Source organism: Triturus cristatus, chromosome 7 (assembly GCF_964204655.1).
Source record: "Triturus cristatus chromosome 7, aTriCri1.1, whole genome shotgun sequence".
In the NCBI taxonomy this organism is placed as follows: domain Eukaryota; kingdom Metazoa; phylum Chordata; class Amphibia; order Caudata; family Salamandridae; genus Triturus; species Triturus cristatus.
Window position 1 is genome coordinate 985,446,408 of NC_140590.1, and position 19,774 is coordinate 985,466,181.

General features: G+C 41.4%; 1 protein-coding gene across 1 annotated transcript in view; it reads left to right on the forward strand.

The window, feature by feature from the left end:
• The window catches only part of LOC146810960 (protein bicaudal C homolog 1-A-like), a 273,354-nt gene that overhangs the window by 161,528 nt on the left and 92,052 nt on the right, over positions 1–19,774 (forward strand). Inside the window, exons 13-14 of the mRNA XM_085618020.1 lie at positions 1,969–2,120; positions 10,732–10,852. Of these exons, the coding sequence (XP_085474146.1) occupies positions 1,969–2,120; positions 10,732–10,852 (273 nt within the window). The remainder of the gene's footprint in view (positions 1–1,968; positions 2,121–10,731; positions 10,853–19,774) is intronic.

The window sequence follows — 19,774 nt, forward strand, 5'->3', positions numbered from 1 at the left end:
TGCAGAGAGGTCCAGGAGGACGAGTGCAGCAGTGTGGCCTTGATCTAGTATGGTGCGAATGTCGTCTGAAGCTGCGATGAGGGCTGTCTCAGTGCTGTGAATTGTCCAGGATTTTGTGTAGCTCAAGGCAGAGGGAGAGCTGACGGTTGATGGCCTTTTCTATGACTTTGGCTGGGAAGGGGAGCAGGGAGATGGGTCGGTGGTTGCTGACAACTTCGGGGTCCACAAATGTTTTGTTTTGCGTCTCCAGGCATCCAGGAAAGTGGCTGTAGTGATACAAGTGTTGATGACGGTTGTGAGTGCTGTGCTTATCGTAGGTCTCCCTAGGTTGATGAAGCAATGGGGACATGGGTCGGTTGGGGGCCCCCAAGTAGATGGATGACATTATAACCATTGTATCTTCATTGGTCATTGGGGTCCACTTAGAGGTGGAGGTCGGAGGTGAGGTAGGATGTGGTTGAGGGTCGAAGTTCTTGTAGATGTTAGATATCTTGTGGAAGACGTCAGAGAGTTGGTTGCATAGTCCGAGTGATGGGGTGATGGAGTTGGAGGTGGTTGGTGGATGAGTGAATTCCTTAACAATGGCAAAGAGTTCTTTGTATTGGTTATCGCTGGCTTCAATCCTCTAGATCAGAGCTTTCTTCTTGGTCTCTTTCAATTTGTGGTAGTAGCTCCTGAGTGAGGTCTTGTAGGCCTTCTTGAAGGTGGACTCTTGTGAGGTTCTCCATTTTCTTTCTGTTTACATCGCCTCTTGGACTCTGAATGTGTCGGTGTTCCAGCTTGCGTGTTCATACTAGTATGAAGTAATTGTGTCTTGTGTGATTAAATAATAGTAACTGGGGTAACCTCATGGGTCACTCCAGATCATTTCTTATAGTTCATAAGACCTACATACAGCAAGCATCCAGTAAGATTAAGGGTTCGTGTCCTAGTGATTTTATCCATTCTCGACCACAAACTCTTCTCTTTTTTGGTTTGACAGAATTCAAACTGATTTCTTAGCTTTACAAACTCAAAGATCTTCTGGAGCCCTTTAGAATTCTTCAGTTACTCTCATTGCTCCGGATAGTGTTGTGTGTGAAACACAGCTCTAAACTATCATGTTTGTTTCATGTTCCAAAATCTTTATCCACTTACTGAGATGTTTATTAAATGCTATGAGGTCTCTGATTTCCTTTTTACTGATGTATGTCCATGAATCATTTACAATCTTTCTGAAACATTAACAAATTATGCCTGAGTACAAAATGTCAGTGGAGGTATGCTTTCTCCAAATTCATGCAAATAATATAATCACCAATGTCTGCCCCATTCTTTGTAGAAAGGAGTAAAAATGAACTGAATTTGCAATCATTTGCGAAACCCAGCATTTCAAGCTTTTATTGTTGTGATTTCATGTTAGCCATTCCAATTCCAGCCAGATGAATATCTTGACCAGGCCTCCAAAAGGATCAACATGTCACTTGTCCTAAAGACAATGGTGTGCTCTACCAGCTGTGAAACACAAGCTCGTCTCTTAAGAAAGAACCTCTAAAGTCAATGTGCCATTTCTATCTGTATGGTCCTTTGTTGTTCCACTTCCTTTGTACAGAACTTGTCTTGGGTTACCACATAGTCATGGAAGGACAACATCTCCTTCTGCTGCTAATTTGATCTGATGGATTTAAAAACAAGGTTTTCTGAAGTGAACCCATTTAAGTCAAACTGCTTTGTGTCTAAAAAGCTGGAGTAGAAATCCATAGAAATTTAGATTGTCATGGAAAAGGGGTATAATAAATCAATGGTTAGAGTGGAATATTCAAAAGATGTTTATATTTCCATTGCAGAATGCCTGGAGTTGTTTGACTATATTCTAATATTATTATTCTCATTTTCTTTGGGAGGGGTAAGTTTGCATGAGGTGAACTCTGATAATATAACTTTGTCTTTGCAGTAGTAGTCTCATTCATGTTTTGTTTTGTTAAACAGCCATTTCACACATTCTTACGTAAACCTGAAAGAGAAGCTTTGCAGGAGATTCCAGAGAGAGATGATACACAGCTAGAAAACGACAGCTCTGAAAACATGCAGGAGGAAGGTGAAAGTGGAGGAGGTATGGACTCAACCCTCTCTGGTGAACCGTAAGTCCCTTTCTATATTTTATTAGACATACAACACATGTTTGCTTTGTTTCATTTCTGCACCTCTTTTCTTGGGTTGATGTGCTTTGATTTATCAATTACTAGGATTTCATCTCTAGAATATTGATGTATTTTCTAGCGTAATCTTTCAATAATATGCCTCCTTTTCTAACAATCAGCAAATGTTTCTGCATAGAGGCATTTTAAAAATATTCTCATTCTGTGAAGTAAATATTAAGCCATATAAAAACAGACTTTTCCTCAATCTTCTCTTCCATATTATCCTGGTCCTGAACCAAATCCAAACACCCACAAGGGGCATCTAAGCACTGAACACCTGGAAAAATATGGAAAAATCAAAGAACAAACCACAGCTGAATACAACGGACAAGTAGAGACAGTAAAAGAGAAGTATCCTGCAAGTCATACAGTCAGGAGATCAACCGTTACAGCAGCATGTGGTGTTGGTGTGAACCACAGGCTTCTACAGTCTTCTATATTCAGCTCATTTGAATTAGGGAACTATCATCAGAGCTGATTGGAACTGTAGTGAAGGCTGCCTTTTCAGCTAAAAGGATACATTTTGATACATCTTTGAAGGGCCAAGGACAATGCCTTAAATGAAAGGCAATGAGAGGGAACCAGTAGATATGGCGATGAACAGGGGGTGAGGGAGTCAACTCCTGGTCTTTGCTGTCTTATTTTCAAGCATTTCTAATCAACCCTGTTATTCACCACACTGTAATTGCCTAATTAAGGGCCTTATTTTGACTTTGGTGGTTTTGGAGCAGGGCCGCCACGCCGCACTCCTGCTCCGAGACCGCCAAAGCCAAAATAGACCGGCTACCAGAGTACGACTTTTAAAGTCTCTGGTGAGCAGTCTTTGTTGGTCCCACGACGGTGCCTTTGAAATAGGCACTGCAATGGGGGGGTCAAAGGCAGTTTCTGCAGGGCAGACTGTCAAGTCCATGCCCTGCAGGAACTGGGGTGCATGCATACAGGGGGGCACACTATGTGCCCCCCTGCATGCAACCCACAGGGCAGAGGCAACAGGGGGTACTGTGGGCCCCCTTTGTATCCTCACTGCCACACTTTTCATGGCGGGCTCATCACCATGAAACCTGTGGCAGTGAGGAAACTAGTTATATGCTTGGTGGTGCTGCATCGGCACCACCAGCATATTACCAGCCTCACATCGCTGCAAGACTGCCAGGGATTGTGGATCCCTAGCGGCAGCAGTGGTTCTGTGGTGGTCCGACCGCCATAGTCAGAATATGGCAGGTGGACCGCTAGTTCGGCGGTCCACTGGCCGCCTCCACGACTATGGTGGTCCAATGAAATCACTGTAGTCATAATAAGGCCTGAAGCCATAATGTTTATCTGAATATAGTAGACAATTGTGTTTTTCACAAAAATGGGTTGATGTCTCCACAAAAGAATAACTATATTTACTTATGTATCCCAGGACAAAGTGGAGCCCAGATACATCTCCATGTCCTCACCTTTGTGAACTTTGAAATCTGCAGATGCTTATTAGGGATAGCTGGATATATTTCTCCCACCCTGGCAATTGCATTAACACTATCTCACAACAAGAATTATATTATGTTCACTCAGACATAGTCAGCTTGATCTCGTTATGTCTTGTACTTCAAGATAACATCAACCATATTAAACAGATGCTAATGAAAATGCTCTGTTCCTTTCAGGATCACCTGTTTATCATCAGCATATCTGTGAAACATCCTCTGTGAAAATTATAAAATAAAATAAATTATGAAGCAGCCACATTTACAAGTTAAAGAGTGGGGTAACCAGGAACTATTTGGGGCATCACAAGTTACATCATACCTGAGTGGTCTCCTGTGTATCAAAGATGGCTAGGAAGGAGACAAATCAATCATTTGTTTATCCTCACTACCCACCAATTCCTTAACTCTGGCCAGCAACACCCAGTAGTAATGGGTTCAGAGGCTACAAAACAATGACAGCCTCTCTCCTTTCAAATGCTTCTAAAATGGGTTTTGTGTATTATGATGTATCCCCTCCACCCCTGCACCAGGAAAAAATCTGGTTTGCAAATCCCCAAGAGTAGTTAGAAATGTATGTTGTTTCTTGAATGAGATAATGACAACCAAATGCAATAACTTTGATGTTTATGACATACTCAAAAATTGATGCTAGCGATTATTGATGTTAGACTTCCTAGCGACCTCTACGATCAGGCGCATGATCCTAAATGTTTCCCTCTTAAGCATACATTGATTGAACCCTGAATTAATTGGCAGGATTTGATTAGGAGTGTAATGTATCTCAAGCACACCATTGCTTTGAGAAGAAGCACCACTCAACAGAATAATGAATGTTATTGATATTATAATTGAAATAGAACAATAGATTTTAATCCAGTTCTGAAGGAAAATTAAAGTTCAAGGAGGTGTGTATGGCTATCGAGAACGGCAATATCGAATGACATGACTATCGTGTCAAAACTTCTCACCTACAAAAAATATCAAGTTTACATACTTTTAATGTAAACTGCAAAAATATTGTGGTACAGAATATCTCCAAAACAAGGGAATAATATATGTTTTTAATATATACATATATATGACAATTTAGGTAATTTATTTAAAGTATCAAAGTAGTAAGTAATAATATTATTTAGGACAAGTAGATTTAAATAGATGTAATAAGTAATATTACATATATATCTATCTATGTATTCTTTAAACAATATTAATAAATAAATATACTTTTTAAACATGTATTACAATTTAAATATAAACGAACAAACACATATAATGAACAAATATATGTAACCTAAATTGAATATTAAAAATAATATATGCTTTTAATGAATACTATAAACTAAATATGTAAATATTATATGCTAAAATATAACAATAATATTGAAATAATTAAGGACTTTCAGTAATATCAAAAGCCCTAAACATATTAAAAAACATATATTAACCTAAACATATCACAATTAAATAAATAAAATAATATTAAAATAAATTACATTTTGAATAAACAATAAAATATTATACACATAAAAAACAACTAAATACCAAAAATAAATAATTTAACTCCAATTTAAATAAAAGTAGAAAAGGTGTTACACTTAGGAGGGGTTACAGTTACTATTCCCACTCCTACGTAAGCAAAAACAAGGAACATATTGTAGTTTGGAAGGGTTAGATTTAGTATTCCCACTATAATCTATGCAAGATGTTGCACTTCAGAGGAGTTAGAGTTACTATTTCTACTCCTACGTAAGCAAAATCAGGGAAATTGTTGGACTTCGGAGGGGTTAGATTTGCTATTCCAACTCCAATTTAAACAACAGTATAGACGGTGTTTGACTTTGGAAGGGTAGGTTTATTATTCCCACTTTAGTCTTGGCAACAGCAGGGAAAGTGTTGGAGTTCGGAGGGGTTAGATTTGCTATTCTAACTCCAATTTAAGCAACAGTAGGGACGGTGTTTGTCTTCGGAAGGGTAGGATTATTATTCCCACTCTAGTCTAAGCAGCACTAGGGAAAGTGTTAAATTATGGAGAGGTTAGATTACTATTTCCACTCTAGTTTAACTAACAGTAGGTAAAGTGTTAGACTTCAGAGGGGTTCGATTTACTATTCTCACTCCAAGGTAAGCAAAATCAGGTAAAGTGGTGAACATCTAATCATTTCTTAAAAATATTTAAATGCCTAACAACAGACAAATAATAAAAGATTCTTAAAATAAAAAGTGTATATTATATAAATAAAAAATAACATAAATAATAATACATAATGTAATTATCAAATATGACCGCATCCCCACCGCAATACAAAATATAGGGAACGCGACCACCATCGTAAATCAATCAATCAGTTAAAGGTTTGTTAAGCACAGCTACTCACCCGAGTAGGTCTCAAGGCACTGGGGGGGATGAGCACATGTCCAGGATGTTCAAGGAGCTCCGTCGAAGAGCTAGGTCTTGAGGTCCTTCATGAACTGGGAGAGTTTGGGCGTTTGTCTGAGGTGGAGCGGGAGAGTGTTCCATGTCTTGGCCATGAGGAGGGAGAAGGAACAACCTCCTGTTCTGGTCTTCTTGATGCAAGGCACCATAGCAAGGGAGAGCTGGGCTGAGCGGAGGGATCTTTGGAGTGCGTGGAATGTGATTCGGTAGTTCAAGTATTCAGGTACGGTGTTGTGGAGGGCTTTGTGGGCGTTGGTGAGAAGCTTGAAGGTGATTCTCTTTTCAATGGGTAGCCAATGTAGTGAACGCAGGTGTTGGGTGATGTGTTAGTGACGTGGTAGGTTAAGGACTAGTCCGGCGGAGGTGTTCTGAACATTCTGGAGTTTATGGGTGAGGTTCTTGTTGATTCCGGCATAGAAAGCATTGCCGTAGTCAAGCCTGCTGCTGATGAGGACGTGGGTGACGGTCTTTCTGTGTTCAAGGGGTATCTATTTGAAGGTGTTTCGCAGGAGTCGGAGGGTGTGGAAACAGGAGGATGAGATGGCGGTGATTTGGCGGTCCATTTTGAGTTCGGAGTCCACGATGATCCCGAGGTTGTGTGCGTGGGCCGTGGGGGTGGGCGGGTTTCTCGAGGGCGGGGGTCCACCAGATGTCGTTCCAGGCATTGGGGTGTGGGCCCAAGATGAGTACTTCAGTTTTGCGTGTGGTGAGTTGCAGGCAGCTGCTTTTCTTCCACTTTGTGACTGCTTCCATTCCTTCTTGAAAGTTATGTTTGGATATGTTGGGTCCGTTGGATAGGGAGTGGATGAGTTGGGTGTCATCTGCGTAGGATACAATGTTGAGTCCGTGGGATCTGACGATGGGGGTGAGCGGGGCCATGTATATGTTGAACACAGTGGGGCTGATGAAGGATCCTTGGGGGATTCCGCAGGTGATCGGTGTGGGATCCTAGAGGAAGTGTGGGAGTCTGACCCGCTGCGTTCTGCCGGAGAGGAGTGAGCGGGTCCAGTTGAGGGCCTTGTCCTGGATCCCTGCGTTGTGGAGTCTGCTTGCTAGGGTGCAGTGAGAGACTGTGTCGAAGGCTGCGGAGAGTTCCAGGAGGGTGAGGGCCACAGTATCCCCTCTGTCGAGGGGGGAGCGGATGTCGCCTTTTGCGGCGAGGAGGCTAGTTTTGGTGCTGTGGTTTTTCCTGAAGCCAGATTGGGAGGTGTCGAGGATGTTGTTTTCTTCAAAGAAGGAGAAAAGCTGGCTGTTGACGGCTTTTTTGATGAATTTCGCCAGAAACGAGAGCAGAGAGGGTTGATCTTGGTGTGTTTCTAATCGCCAGGGAAGGAGGCGGTCTCGAGGGAGCGGTTGATGGTTCAGGGAAGCTCCGGGGCGATGATGTCTGAGGCTCTGTAGTAGATGTGAGGGGGGCAGGGGTCTGTGGGGGCCCTGGAGTGGATTTACTTCATTGTCTTCAGGCTGTCTTCGTTAGTGAGAGTGGTCCAGCTGTCAAGTGTTGGCTGTGTGGTGTCGGGAGTGGGAGGTGCGGGTTTCACATGTTGGTTTTAGTCATCATATTTGTCATAGATGGTCTTGATTTGGTGGTGGAAGTAGGAGGGATGTCTGTAGTCTCACTGTTGGGTTGGGTAAACTCTGATGATGCTGAAAGGTTCCTTGGTGTTGTGTGCGTGGGTAGAGATTCTGTCTTGGAGTGCCTTCTACCTTATGTTTCTGATGAACAGGTGGTGGGCGGTAGTGGCTGCTTTCAAGTTGTCATGTGCTACTGTTGTTTTGGAGTTGCTTTTTGAGGCATCTGCAGGTTCGTCTGGATTCTCAGAGTTCGGTGGAGAACCAGCTAGCTCTCTTGGTATGTGTGTTGGTGGTTTTCTTGAAGGGGCGCTGGTGTTGGTGCAGTCGGGGATCAATTTGTGCAAGGTTCGGGCTGCGGTGTTTGGGTCGTCGTCCGTGATGGTTGGAATGGAGCTGCTGAGGGAGGCAGTGAGCTGCTAGTTGGAGACCTTGTTCCAGTTTCTGCGTGGGAGCTGGTGTGGAGGTTTGTGGGTGATGGTTGTTTGGAAGGTGAAGTGGATGTATAGATGGTCTGTCCATGGGAGTTTGGAGGTGCGGCTGAAGGTGATGGAGTTTCTAGCTGTGAAGATGGGGTCGAGGATGTGTCCTGCTGAGTGCAGCAGCGGCGGGAAGGAGGGGGGAAGAAAAGGAGGGAAACAGAGGGAACGGAGAACATGATAAAAAGAGGCAAAGTGCAAAAATAGGCAAAAAGACAAAGTGGGAAAGGGCAAAACAGAAAAAGTGAGAAAAGGGCAAAGAAAGTCAAAGGTGAGCAAAGGCAAAAAAAGAGTGAGCCTGAACATGCAGCAGAAGGACCTCACGGAGCAAAGCGCAGCACAGGGGCATCGATCACCGGCCTGAAGCAGCGCTGGGGGCACAAGCACTATGACGGAGGTCAGAGGTCTTGCTCTATATAGAGGTCTTGCTCTAATATGGTATGTGAGACTGCCGCCTTGTAGGCGGGCAGTCCCAAATACGAAACGATGGCGGACAGACTGAAGTCCGCCTGCCATCGTAATCAGCCCCTTAATGATCAATTTAAGAGCTTTGATCTGTGCACTGTATCATCTCAAGACATTCACTGATAAGTACTGTATAGTACAGTGGCTTAAAATACTGCATTTTAACTCTTAGGGCCCGATTCCGATGTTGCTAGTAAAGCCCTCCGTACGACTCTGATCCTTAGGGCTTTTCGAGCGAATCGTGCTCCTGGAGTCCGGACGAGCGAGTACGATGGATACATATGCTCACGGACTCGGTTCGCTTGGACTCCCATTGAACTCTATGGGAGCCTGTATACTGGACGCGTACACAGGCTTCCATATCAAAAAGGGGTGGGTGGGGAAAAGCGTACACCCTGTGGCGGGCACCCCATGTTGCCCGCCACACTGGCATGCATGGCTCAGGGGGACCCATGGGAATTCCCCCGTGACAGATTTGTCGGCCCCCTGGGTGAAGGGGGCCTGCTACGGCCCCTCAAAGTACGATTCCAACAGTCGTCTCGTCTCACTGAGACCGAGTCAATGTGGCTATCGGAATCGTGCATTGTACTTGCTCGCTCGGAATCTGGCTCCATTGCACGGCAAGATACGTCTACGAACAAGTCGTACGGACAGAATCGGGTTGGGAAATGATTCGGTTGACGAGTACCGCGATCTTCTCATCATACTTGGTCGTCTGGACCCGTGTACGATTCGGTCGGAAAAAAGGGCTACGAATCGGATCCGGAAAAGCCAAATCTGATTCGGAGGCCTTCCGAACGACATAGGAATCAGGCCCTTAATACCTGTAATGATCTCTGCCACTGGGCCTTGGCTTCTTTCTCCTCTTACTTTTTGGCTGGATCCCAGCAGGTTATGTATAGTAAGGGGCGTTTACTATGTTTAAGAGATACCTGTTGATGTTATTTTAACTCAAGCCTTACAGAAGTCCTTATATAGAAACCTCCTTTTCAAAACTTACTCTTGAAACTCAATGAATATTGAAGCGGGAACCTACATCATACATATGTCCTAACCTACTATCATTTGCTGCTAAGGACGGAATCAATTTCTGTGAAAATTGGCTTAACATAACATTCAGTCAAATCACTAGAAAACATAATCTCTTCACTCAACCATAAGCATGTATGCCTTGATATTTCTCAATTCTGTTCTGTCACTTCTGAATTAATTTTGCTTCCTCTGCCACGTCTTTCAGAGGAAAAGATGCTTCTCCACTTTGAGAGTATAGAACTTTCCAGTTTTCCTTTCAACCATGCTAATCTCCTGTCATAAAATCTACCATTGCTGGCAGTGGTGAATTTTACCGAGTCTTGCCTTATTTTAGGTTTCTCTCAATTTATTAAACAATATAAAAAAAGCTTTGTGTAAATTACAGTAGCTGGATAAGATGAGTAAACCACTAGAAAAAATAGTCACAAAGCAAATTCGAACTATTCTAGGAAATTGGAAACATCGGGTTTTTGAAAAGTTAATTTTTGACTATTCAGAAAAAGTCAGTCAATTATGGGTCTGTCAGCTTCCTGATCCCTCTCAGTCTGCCTGCAGCTTTTGACGCCATCTACTATATGCTGCTCCTGGGCAGGGTCAAGTCCCTAGTGGTGATTGTTTGTGAATACATCTAATTTGCTTTTTTATATGGTTAGAGAATCAGAAACATCTCTGGACTTTGTCCATGTGGTAAATGATGCATGTTTTTCCTAAACCTGAGATTCCTGTTTTGACTTCCTCACACATAGGAACATGCTGGTAGGGTAGATGAATCAAGGCAATTGTTTCAAAATTTCATTTGGAGTGCAGGTTTGCTCTGATGCACCTTTTTCAATAATTGTGTGGTCTCACTAAAACAAAGGATTGTATGTTTTTCTTCTTAAAGTATTTTAAAATAATAAGAGCAATCTGGTTAATGATGCAGAATGTTAGAGTTACAGGTAAATGTTTTCAGTTTAACATGTTCTGTAGATTCCACAAAAAAGTTACTGGTAAATAGTCAGAAACATATTCCACCATACAGAGTTTAGTTTGATGTTTCGGGATGTGGTAATTTTCAACATTATGTAACTAGGTCAATTTCTTACTTGTGCTTTCAGAAATCTAAAAGATCTTCAAAAGTGTTTCGTGCAAGAGACAAAGAGCAGACACAATCAAACGGACACTATGGCTTCTACTTCATCAAGTGAAACAGCCAACATTGAGGAAAGGTTAAAAGCGGTAGGAGTAAATACGTATAGCTAATTAATGGAATATGTTTAGAACTAAAAAGGGCTATTAAATGAAATCTGTAGAATGGTTGTTGCTGCATTTAGGGAAAGCCTATTGGGAGTCTATGTTCCCGCTTTGTTTTTGTTTCGGATTAATAAAAAGTCAATGAAGAAATATTAATAAAAAGGTTGCAAGATGTTCTGGTCATTATGTATGAAGGAAAAAACGAAACATGTGCCTACTTGCACCACAAGTTTAATGGGACTACTAAAATAGAAAAACGTGGGTTAGCGGTAGCCCTAATAAGTTATTCCTTTTTTGTTTATACTTGTTTTCATATGAGTAAGAAAACAAAGCATTACATTGCATTTCATGCATTGTATTCCCTGAGAAGGTATCTTCACTGTCCTTTTTAACATTACCTACAGACAAAACAATTCATAGAAGTTGTTAAGTTGTTGTTCAGAAACATTAACGCTTCCACACTGGGGGTACTACTGCACGTGTGAATCACAATTTTTAATAAAGAACATCATCAGCACATACAGACAAAGGGAATATTACAAAAAAGTCACATAAATGTTAACACAAAGTTTTGCTGGACCCTGTAGGAAGTGCAAGCCAATCCACATTTCTTTGAAGAATAAATGAGGACTTCACTATGATGTTCTGTAAAAATATAGTCCTGAGAGGTGGACATTTGAGAAACAAAGTGATATTGTAATGGAAGTCTATTCTTTGTTCTCTTTGTTCTCTGGATCCATAAAAAATCTTTTATAGGTCCTCCTTTTCAAAATAATTGAAGTAGTGTGGTTCGAACCGGGGGGCTGGTTAACAGGTCTTTATCAGACACAGGGTCCATAAAGCTGTGATTAAGGAAAACTAAAACGAATCAAAATGAAGAAAGGTGCATTTAAAAACATGAGAATTTAGGTGCCTCCTACCTTAATGAGAGCTAAGGGAGTGCTCTTAGTTCTGTGAGAAGAAGGTGGTAAATATTTGAAAAGAAATTAGTTCAGTGCTAGCGGGTGCTTCTGTCCAGTACAATGCATAAAAAAGATCATTGAGTAACTGGAGATCACGTGAGGTATAATTAACTTCCTGTAGTACTACTGGAGGGTGCTGGTGTGCTTGTTGCACCCTGTAGGTGAGCTAGTTGAACTCCCGAATGGTGGAACGGATCTGCATAAGTCAGCCTTCTTGTGCTTATGTGCATCGTGATGGGGACTCATCCTCTCTTCTCTAGGTGAACCCTTAATAGGCATTCAACTGGTCTGTGCTATTTTCCTTATATAAATATATTTATCAAAGAAAACAAATGAGTTTATTATTAGGACCACAACTAACCTGTCTTTCCCTAACTTAGTAGTCCTAATTGTTTTCTTAATATTTAGAAAAGTGGTAATCATGCTTAATGTCTTTTTGCATACTTATCTTCTATCAAACAGGATTTTGGTGCATCTAAGAATGTTCACTTTTGAATGGAAGTGAGTGTGCCATCTTTTATGACTATAATCCTAAAAGCACAGAGTAGGTACAAGGTAGCCACATTTAGATACATGCCTATTGTCTGATTTCAAGTTGCCATCAATAACACAGTGAGGAATCCTCTTGTTAAAATTGTTAGTTTATGTTTGTTTAAGTAATGCACTGCTCATGACTTTGGAAAATACAAAAAAATACAAACTTTACAGGATTAAAGAGTGACAAACTTATAGCCTGACCAAAATGAAATGCCTATTTTACATGTCATTAGTTAAAATAATGCACCTTCTTGCATGGTGGGACCTGAGCTGCTGGGAAAATAACAATACAACAAATATGCTCCAGCAGATCATTTACATTACTCACTCACATTGTGCTGAACTGCACAAAACACCGACAAGGTTTAAAAATTTAGACTGGGTAGAGTTCATTATCTCAGAGTTAGTTGGATAGAAGACGCTCATGCTAAAGAAAGGTAGAAAAGCTCACAATGACATAAACTTATATCAAGTAATTGAAAAGTAAAGTTGCATTCCTCATTACAGACTTACAGAAAGTATAGAAGTTTAAATTGTCCATTATTTGAAAAGAAGGGGTTTAACCTCTTCCTGAAACTTATCTATGGATGACCAACATATATGCAGAGGTGGGGAGGGCAAATCCGTGTAAATAATGCTCACTTACTATTCAATGGTATAAGTGAGAATCTGCTGTGAATCCATCCTTACTGGATCTACAATGGACAAGCTTTCTTTTAACCCTAAATTCTACCATACTTGTATTCAAGGATCTAAGGGCCGTCCTAGCCCTTTAGGAACAGACCTTTTACAATTTAAACCTTGGAATGAAAGAATGATTTTCAATCTTTCGGTATCTCTTGCAGCTCATTGTCAAGTGCTTTTCCTGAGATGTATAATTGAGTTTTGTCTGTGGAAATGTGCTTGGAAGACATAGAGGAAATTGGTCAAACTTCTTGACACCACTCATATTCTAAACCTTCAGCAGTTCCATAATTAATTAATGGTGAGTTTTTTTGGTTGAAACTCTTTGGTATGCATGATCAATGGGTGACTGACTGGCTAATTACATTTCTCGTTCTCACACTATCTAAATTATTTTCTAAACTCCCCTACATTTAGTAATGTCAACTTGATAAGCTATGTTTGGAAATGGACCTCTTCTGCGCTTTCTGTTTTCGCTTTCAGCTCATGCCTATAAACTGAGAGTATTACTCAATCTAAGTAAATTCAGATGCAGAAAGTGTTGATTCATCCAAAATTAATGAAATATATATTTAAATAAGGGAAATTAGGAAAATGAATACACTCTCAGATGAGTTTGACCGACTACGTAAGGTGTATATAGTACGTGAAACCTACAAGGAGAAAATCTGGACTGAGAAAACAAAGTAACAAAGAATGGCTAAATTTGCTCGTTGCCTGCAACAACAAATACCAGAGGAGTTCTGGATGATTGTGAACTGCATGGAAAAATATCCAATCCCGGCCAACGGTAACAGAGCACTGCAGGATGGTTGACTCAAACATATCAAAACATTATACGAGGACCCATATAATGAATCGACAAATTTCCATACAGATCCATACAGAATCCAACAGTCTCCTTGTATCAATTAGATTACACCCTGGACCAATTAAAAATATGCATAAGGAAAAGCTGAGCAGATAGCGCCCTTCGAACAAATGGTCTTCCAGATGTCCTCTATAAACAGGACCCAGATGCCTGACCAAAATCTTTTTGAAGCCTATTTGCATTCTGTCTCACCACTCAATCCATCTCAGCATCAGGGTGCAGGTCAATATTGCAACATATTTATAAAAAGGGCCACACTGCTAGCCCAATCAGCTACGGGTGAATTTCTTTGCGGGATGTAGAATCAAACTATTTTGCCAATCTATTACTGAAGAACCTGGAGACCTGGGCCCATAGCAGACATTTTAGAACATTTAATGAAAGAGGCTTTCAAGCAGCAACAAGTACCATAGATAATGTGGTTAGTCTAACAATGATAACCAATCAATCAGTAAAAAAAGCATCTCTTTTATTCCTGTTTCGTAGATTTCTCCATGACTGTTTATCGAGTGAACAGAAATCTTCTCTGTAAAAAGCTGGAGAATTGGCATATCACTTCCCATCTCTTGCATGCAATACACTGTTTATCTATTGGCTCCTGGGTTCAGGTCAAGCTGGGCACAATTCGGACCATCTCACCAAATATTTACACTCACAGAGGCCTTAAGCAAGGCTGTGTCTTTGTGCCAATGCTCTTAAACTTATACAGTGTCTACTTGAGCATCCAACCTGACGTAGCCAACTTGCACCCACCAAGATTAGGCCAACAACACCCACTTTACTGCAGTATGCTGACATTCTTGTACTGTTAAATCAAATGGAGATTAGTCTCCAGAAGTTTTTCGATGTGTTAAACTGTTACTGCAAATCAAATGGAAGCAACCTTTAGAAAATAAAAAGTAGTAGTATTCAGGAGAAAACCAATAAACCTGGCTCTTGGTTCCTGGGTGAAAGGTGGCTGGAAATAATCATTAAATACAAGTACTTGGGTGTATAGCTGGAAGAAAGCGGTGGGCAAGTACAGCACCTAAATTCACTCACACCAAATGCCATCTCCTTCTGTTTTGCCTTCCAATCATTGGTGTGCAAAACTAGCCAACCTTCATTTGCTCCCATACTCAAAGTAATATATAATAATTTCTTTATTCGGCTTTGCACATAGGAAAACCATAAAAGCAACAATTGACATTACAATTTCAGAAGGAAAAGAAAACATCTTATAAACTAAAATTTCAGAACAAACAGAATTAATATATTAAGATCATAGAATCAAGTTATTTCATTCTAAAATCAGTATAGGTTTTACAAGTTTTTCCTATGCTTCATAATAGTTTTTAAGAAATTAAGAACGTTAAAGCAAACCAATTCGGATTCCAGCATTTGGAGGCGTAACATTGCAGGGCGACATTGTCTAAGACCCCATCGCCTTAGTAGTGGTAGTAGCCATATTTGTCGATGTGGATGATGGAATTTACAGAACAAGATAGTATGTAGATTGGACTGTGTTGATTCCTCATCGCAAGGACAAACAGTAAGAGCTAAGTCCCACTTATTTTTCTCGGGGAAAGCTACTAATCTATAAAAGAAGTCTAGTCTGAATCTTGTTAGTAGCATTCTATCATAAGTACTGATTTGAAGAGTTAAATAAGGGTGAATGGAAAAGATAGTCTGGATACTGTTGGCATGAGTGACCGAGGGTTTTGTTGAATCAAAGGTCAGTCTCAAGGACTATAGATGGCTCAGAGCCAGTTGTTTCAGCTGTCTCTTTGGTAGATCAATAATATCTTTAGGTTCAAGATAATATTTCTCCAAACCAAGATCTTTAAGAAAGTTTCTAACAAACCAGAGCCAGGTTATTTTTTTTGAATGATCAAGGGCCATTGCATCCGCCACGATTGCCTGTGTCAGTGCGTTTTTATCGGAGATCCAAACGCGGCGCCAAAGCAATAATGGTTGGATCATTATTAGGTCCTTTATATACGGAATTCCTAATTCCAAGCGGGATGCATATGTTGATGTATGTCTTGGTGTTGCTAGAAGGAATCTGAGGAAAGTATTTGCTGCCACCTGAAGGGCGCTAACATCTACGTGTCCCCAGACGCCTGCCCCATACAGCGCAATAGCCTGACACTTTGCACTATACATTTTTAAAAGCTCCACCGGTGCCCTGCTCCCCAGTCTCTGCGAGAAGCCCATCAGGGCCACTATGGCTCTTTTAAAAAGATGACACCTGGCTTCTACAGCAGGCCGCCAGTTCAACCTTTCGTCGATCATAATGCCCAAATACGGGTACTGAGCAGTTATCTCAAGTTTTTGATCTTTGAGATAAATGTCCTTAGCTCGTTTTTTCCCATTACCTACTACCATAACGAACGTTTTTTTCACGTTCACATGAAGATCCAGGCCACCCATGAAATCCACGTACTTATTCATGGAGGACTGTAGTTCGCGCGGGGTACGCGCCAAAATGACAGCATCATCTGCGTAAAGCAGAGCGGGAATCAGGCGGTGTTTTACCCGTGGGAGATCCAGGCCCCCCCCTCATCATCTCTTCTTCCAGACCGTTAGTGTACAGAGAGAAAAGAAAGGGGGCTAGGACACACCCTTGCCTGACTCCACGCTCCACTCCAAAGGACGCTGTCAACTCCCCCTTCACGGCAAAGCGTACCCTCGCCGAAGCTTTGGAGTAAAGCTCTCTTAGAAAATCCAAGAGAGGGAGCTCCACACCCATTTGTCTCAGAACCATCCAAAGTTTAGCGTGTGACACGCAATCAAAAGCAGCGGACAGGTCTACATATACCATGTAGACCGTGTCCTTCTTAGCTTGAAAGTATTTCCCCACTATTAAGCTGAGGTTAAGGGCCTGCTCCACTGTTCCAAAGCCCTCCCGGAATCCAAATTGGAGATCAGAAATGATACCTCCCATCTCTGCCCACTGCCGTAGTCGCTCCAGGACAACCCTGCCAACGACTTTGCCCAGAGAATCCAGTAGCGAGATGGGGCGGTAACATTTAGGGTCTTGACGATCCCCCTTTTTAAAAATTGGGACCATTATAGATTTGGTCCAAGATTTAATCAGACCCACTTTTGCAGCTGCAGTGCACACTCTTGTAAGAATGGGGGCCCAGAGGTCCAAATTAAATTTAAAAAGATCCACTGGGACCCCATCTGGGCCTGGGGCTTTACCGTTTTTGCTTGTTTCCAGTGCTACTAGTACCTCAGTGATGTTAAACTGCAAGGATATTGGATATTCAACTATTGGATGAATAATATCTGTTCCCACTGGAATTGCTGTTTTTTAAAAAAAAATTGGCAAAGTGGGACACCCAAGTGTCTTCCTCTATGGCCACTTCTATCTTAGGACTATTGTTGTCTAGTAGATAGGGGGATTTAACTGTTCGCCAAAAGGCCTCACTATTTTTAGAGAGAGCACTAGTGTGCAGATCATCCCATAGTTTCTGCTTTAATTCTAGTATTCTTTGTTTACGTGCCCGTCCGTAATGCTGTCTCAGAAGCTGAATCTGGTCCGAATCTCTGTCTGGTTTGTTTAGGGCTACTTTTAATTTAGTTAAGGCCACTGTACAACTATGGTTGAACCACCCTTTAGTAGTTGGATTCGAATTCTTCTGTTTTACTACAAGGAGACCCTTAGTTTTCTCTAGTATCTGGGAAAAGTTTTTTAGGACTTCATCATCTGTTTCTGGAAGGTCAAGGCATTTGATTATATTTGAGTATGCCTCTTTTACCACTTTGTCTGTAATCTCGACAGGATTGATCTTTTCCCACTTTAGGGTATAACCATTATGCTTGTCTAAGTCCAATTTATTCTGGGCAAGAGTTTTAGTTATAGTGACAATTCGGGGTTGGGAATTAGTAAGATGGAGATCCAACCTCAAAGCAGAATGATCACTTAAGGTATTAGTCAGGATCTCAAAAGAGCTTGGTCTAGACGTCAATCCCAGCGTCAGGAGGATGAAATCAACTGTCGTTTTGCATCCCCGTCCCACATAAGTCGGTTGAAGAAGATATGAGCCTGATATTGGCTCATTTGCTATTGAAAGTTCTAGTGCGGTTAGCACGTTGTTCATAGCAATTCCAGCCTTAGAGTAGGCAAAATGCATGAGGGGGATTTCATTTTCATCGACTATCCTACACCGATTTTTTCCATTGTGTGGGCATGGATGCAAATTAAAATCTCCTCCCCAAAAAAGATGAACCACCCTTTTTCTTGCCTTATTTTGAAAATGTTGAGTTAGTTTCGCCTGGATGTTAACGAGAAGGGTCAAAAATTGATCCTCCTCTAAGTTGTTATAAAGATTAAGGACGAGAATCGATTCTTTCTTTTTAAAAGAAAGAATAAGTAGTTGAAAATTCGAATCGGAATCCACCATAGATACTTTCAAGTGGTTCAAGGTATTAGCAATGTACGTAGCCAGCCCTCCCTTGGGTCTACCTACACCACTGCTCAGGGCTGGGACAAAATACGTTTTATAGCCCAAAAGGTGGAGCTCCATGGTGGACCACGTCTCCTGGAGACAGATAATTTTACCCAGCTCCAAGAGATTCAAAGCAGTCCCATCTTCAATGTTAGGACGAAGACCCGCAACGTTCCATGATAAAATAGATAAGGTTTGTGATTCTTTATTTAACACCAAAGATTCATCTACTAGAGAAATGTTTTCTACTTTGGGCACTGAAGATGGAGTCTTAAGGTTAATAGGTTCAGTCTCCATTGATGGTCAATCGACCATTTCGAGGCCATTAAACCTATTCGTTGTTGAGATACTAAACCATGGATCCCTACAAGGTAGCTCTCTGTAAGCCCTCCTCTGCGTATTCGAGCCCCGTTCTTCCCAACCTCTTCCCTGATTACGTGTCCCCACTGTATACCAAGAATAATCATAATCGTGGGGACGAGGGCCCTCTGTTTGACTAGAGTTGCCGTATTGACCATGGTGAGAAACTATTTCATCCCAAGGGCTCACGTAATCATTAAAAGGAATGTTACGATGTCGGGAAGGGTAGAAAAAGGAGAGTCGCTTCGTGCTTATACCTCCGTTTAAATTCGAGTTATCCCAAGAACAAATATGGTCTACCACTCGAGGATCATCTAATGTAATCACGATACAATCTCCCGCTATTAGTTTTCTGCCATTTCCCACCCAGGGAATCCTACGTGCCATCAAGATCCTACATGACCGGGTTGGTGGAATAGGACGGTAGGTGTTTAGCCAATGTCGAACTTTATTTATCAATGACCATGTAGGTTCTGCTTTATGTTCCACCAGTTCCGGGACGCCAGTCATTACTACTACGAAAGGACATGCTTCCGGTGGCATATCAACGGTAAATCTCGCTTCTGAAGGACCTCCAGGGCCCCCACTGATGGATGCTGGGGCCAAGGTTTTTATAAAAGGTGTTTTAGAAACCTGGGTTTTGGGGGCAGATTTTGTAGGATCCAAAGTTAAGGGCGCCAACGTTGTTTCTACCGGAGAATTACCCTGAGATAGGGTTGTGGCAACGCTCGTGGAAGGTTTAACTACACTATTAATATTTGATGTAACGGGGAATGTTGATTTAGTTGATAGATCTAAGGATATAGGTACGTTCATTTGAGGAGTTCCAGGCTTCAAAAAGGGCTGTTTCTTACTCCCTGTTTTATGATCCCCCAACACTTGCTTCGAATTTATGAGGTTTATACACCTAGTTAAGTGGTTTTCTATCTGTGATAGTCTAACTTCCACTGGGGCAAGAAGAGATTTCAGTAGATCTGCTATATTTTTTAACAGCTGTGAATTATCGCTATTGGTTATTTCCTTTATACAGATTAATTGTGAGGGAGATTCCAAACAA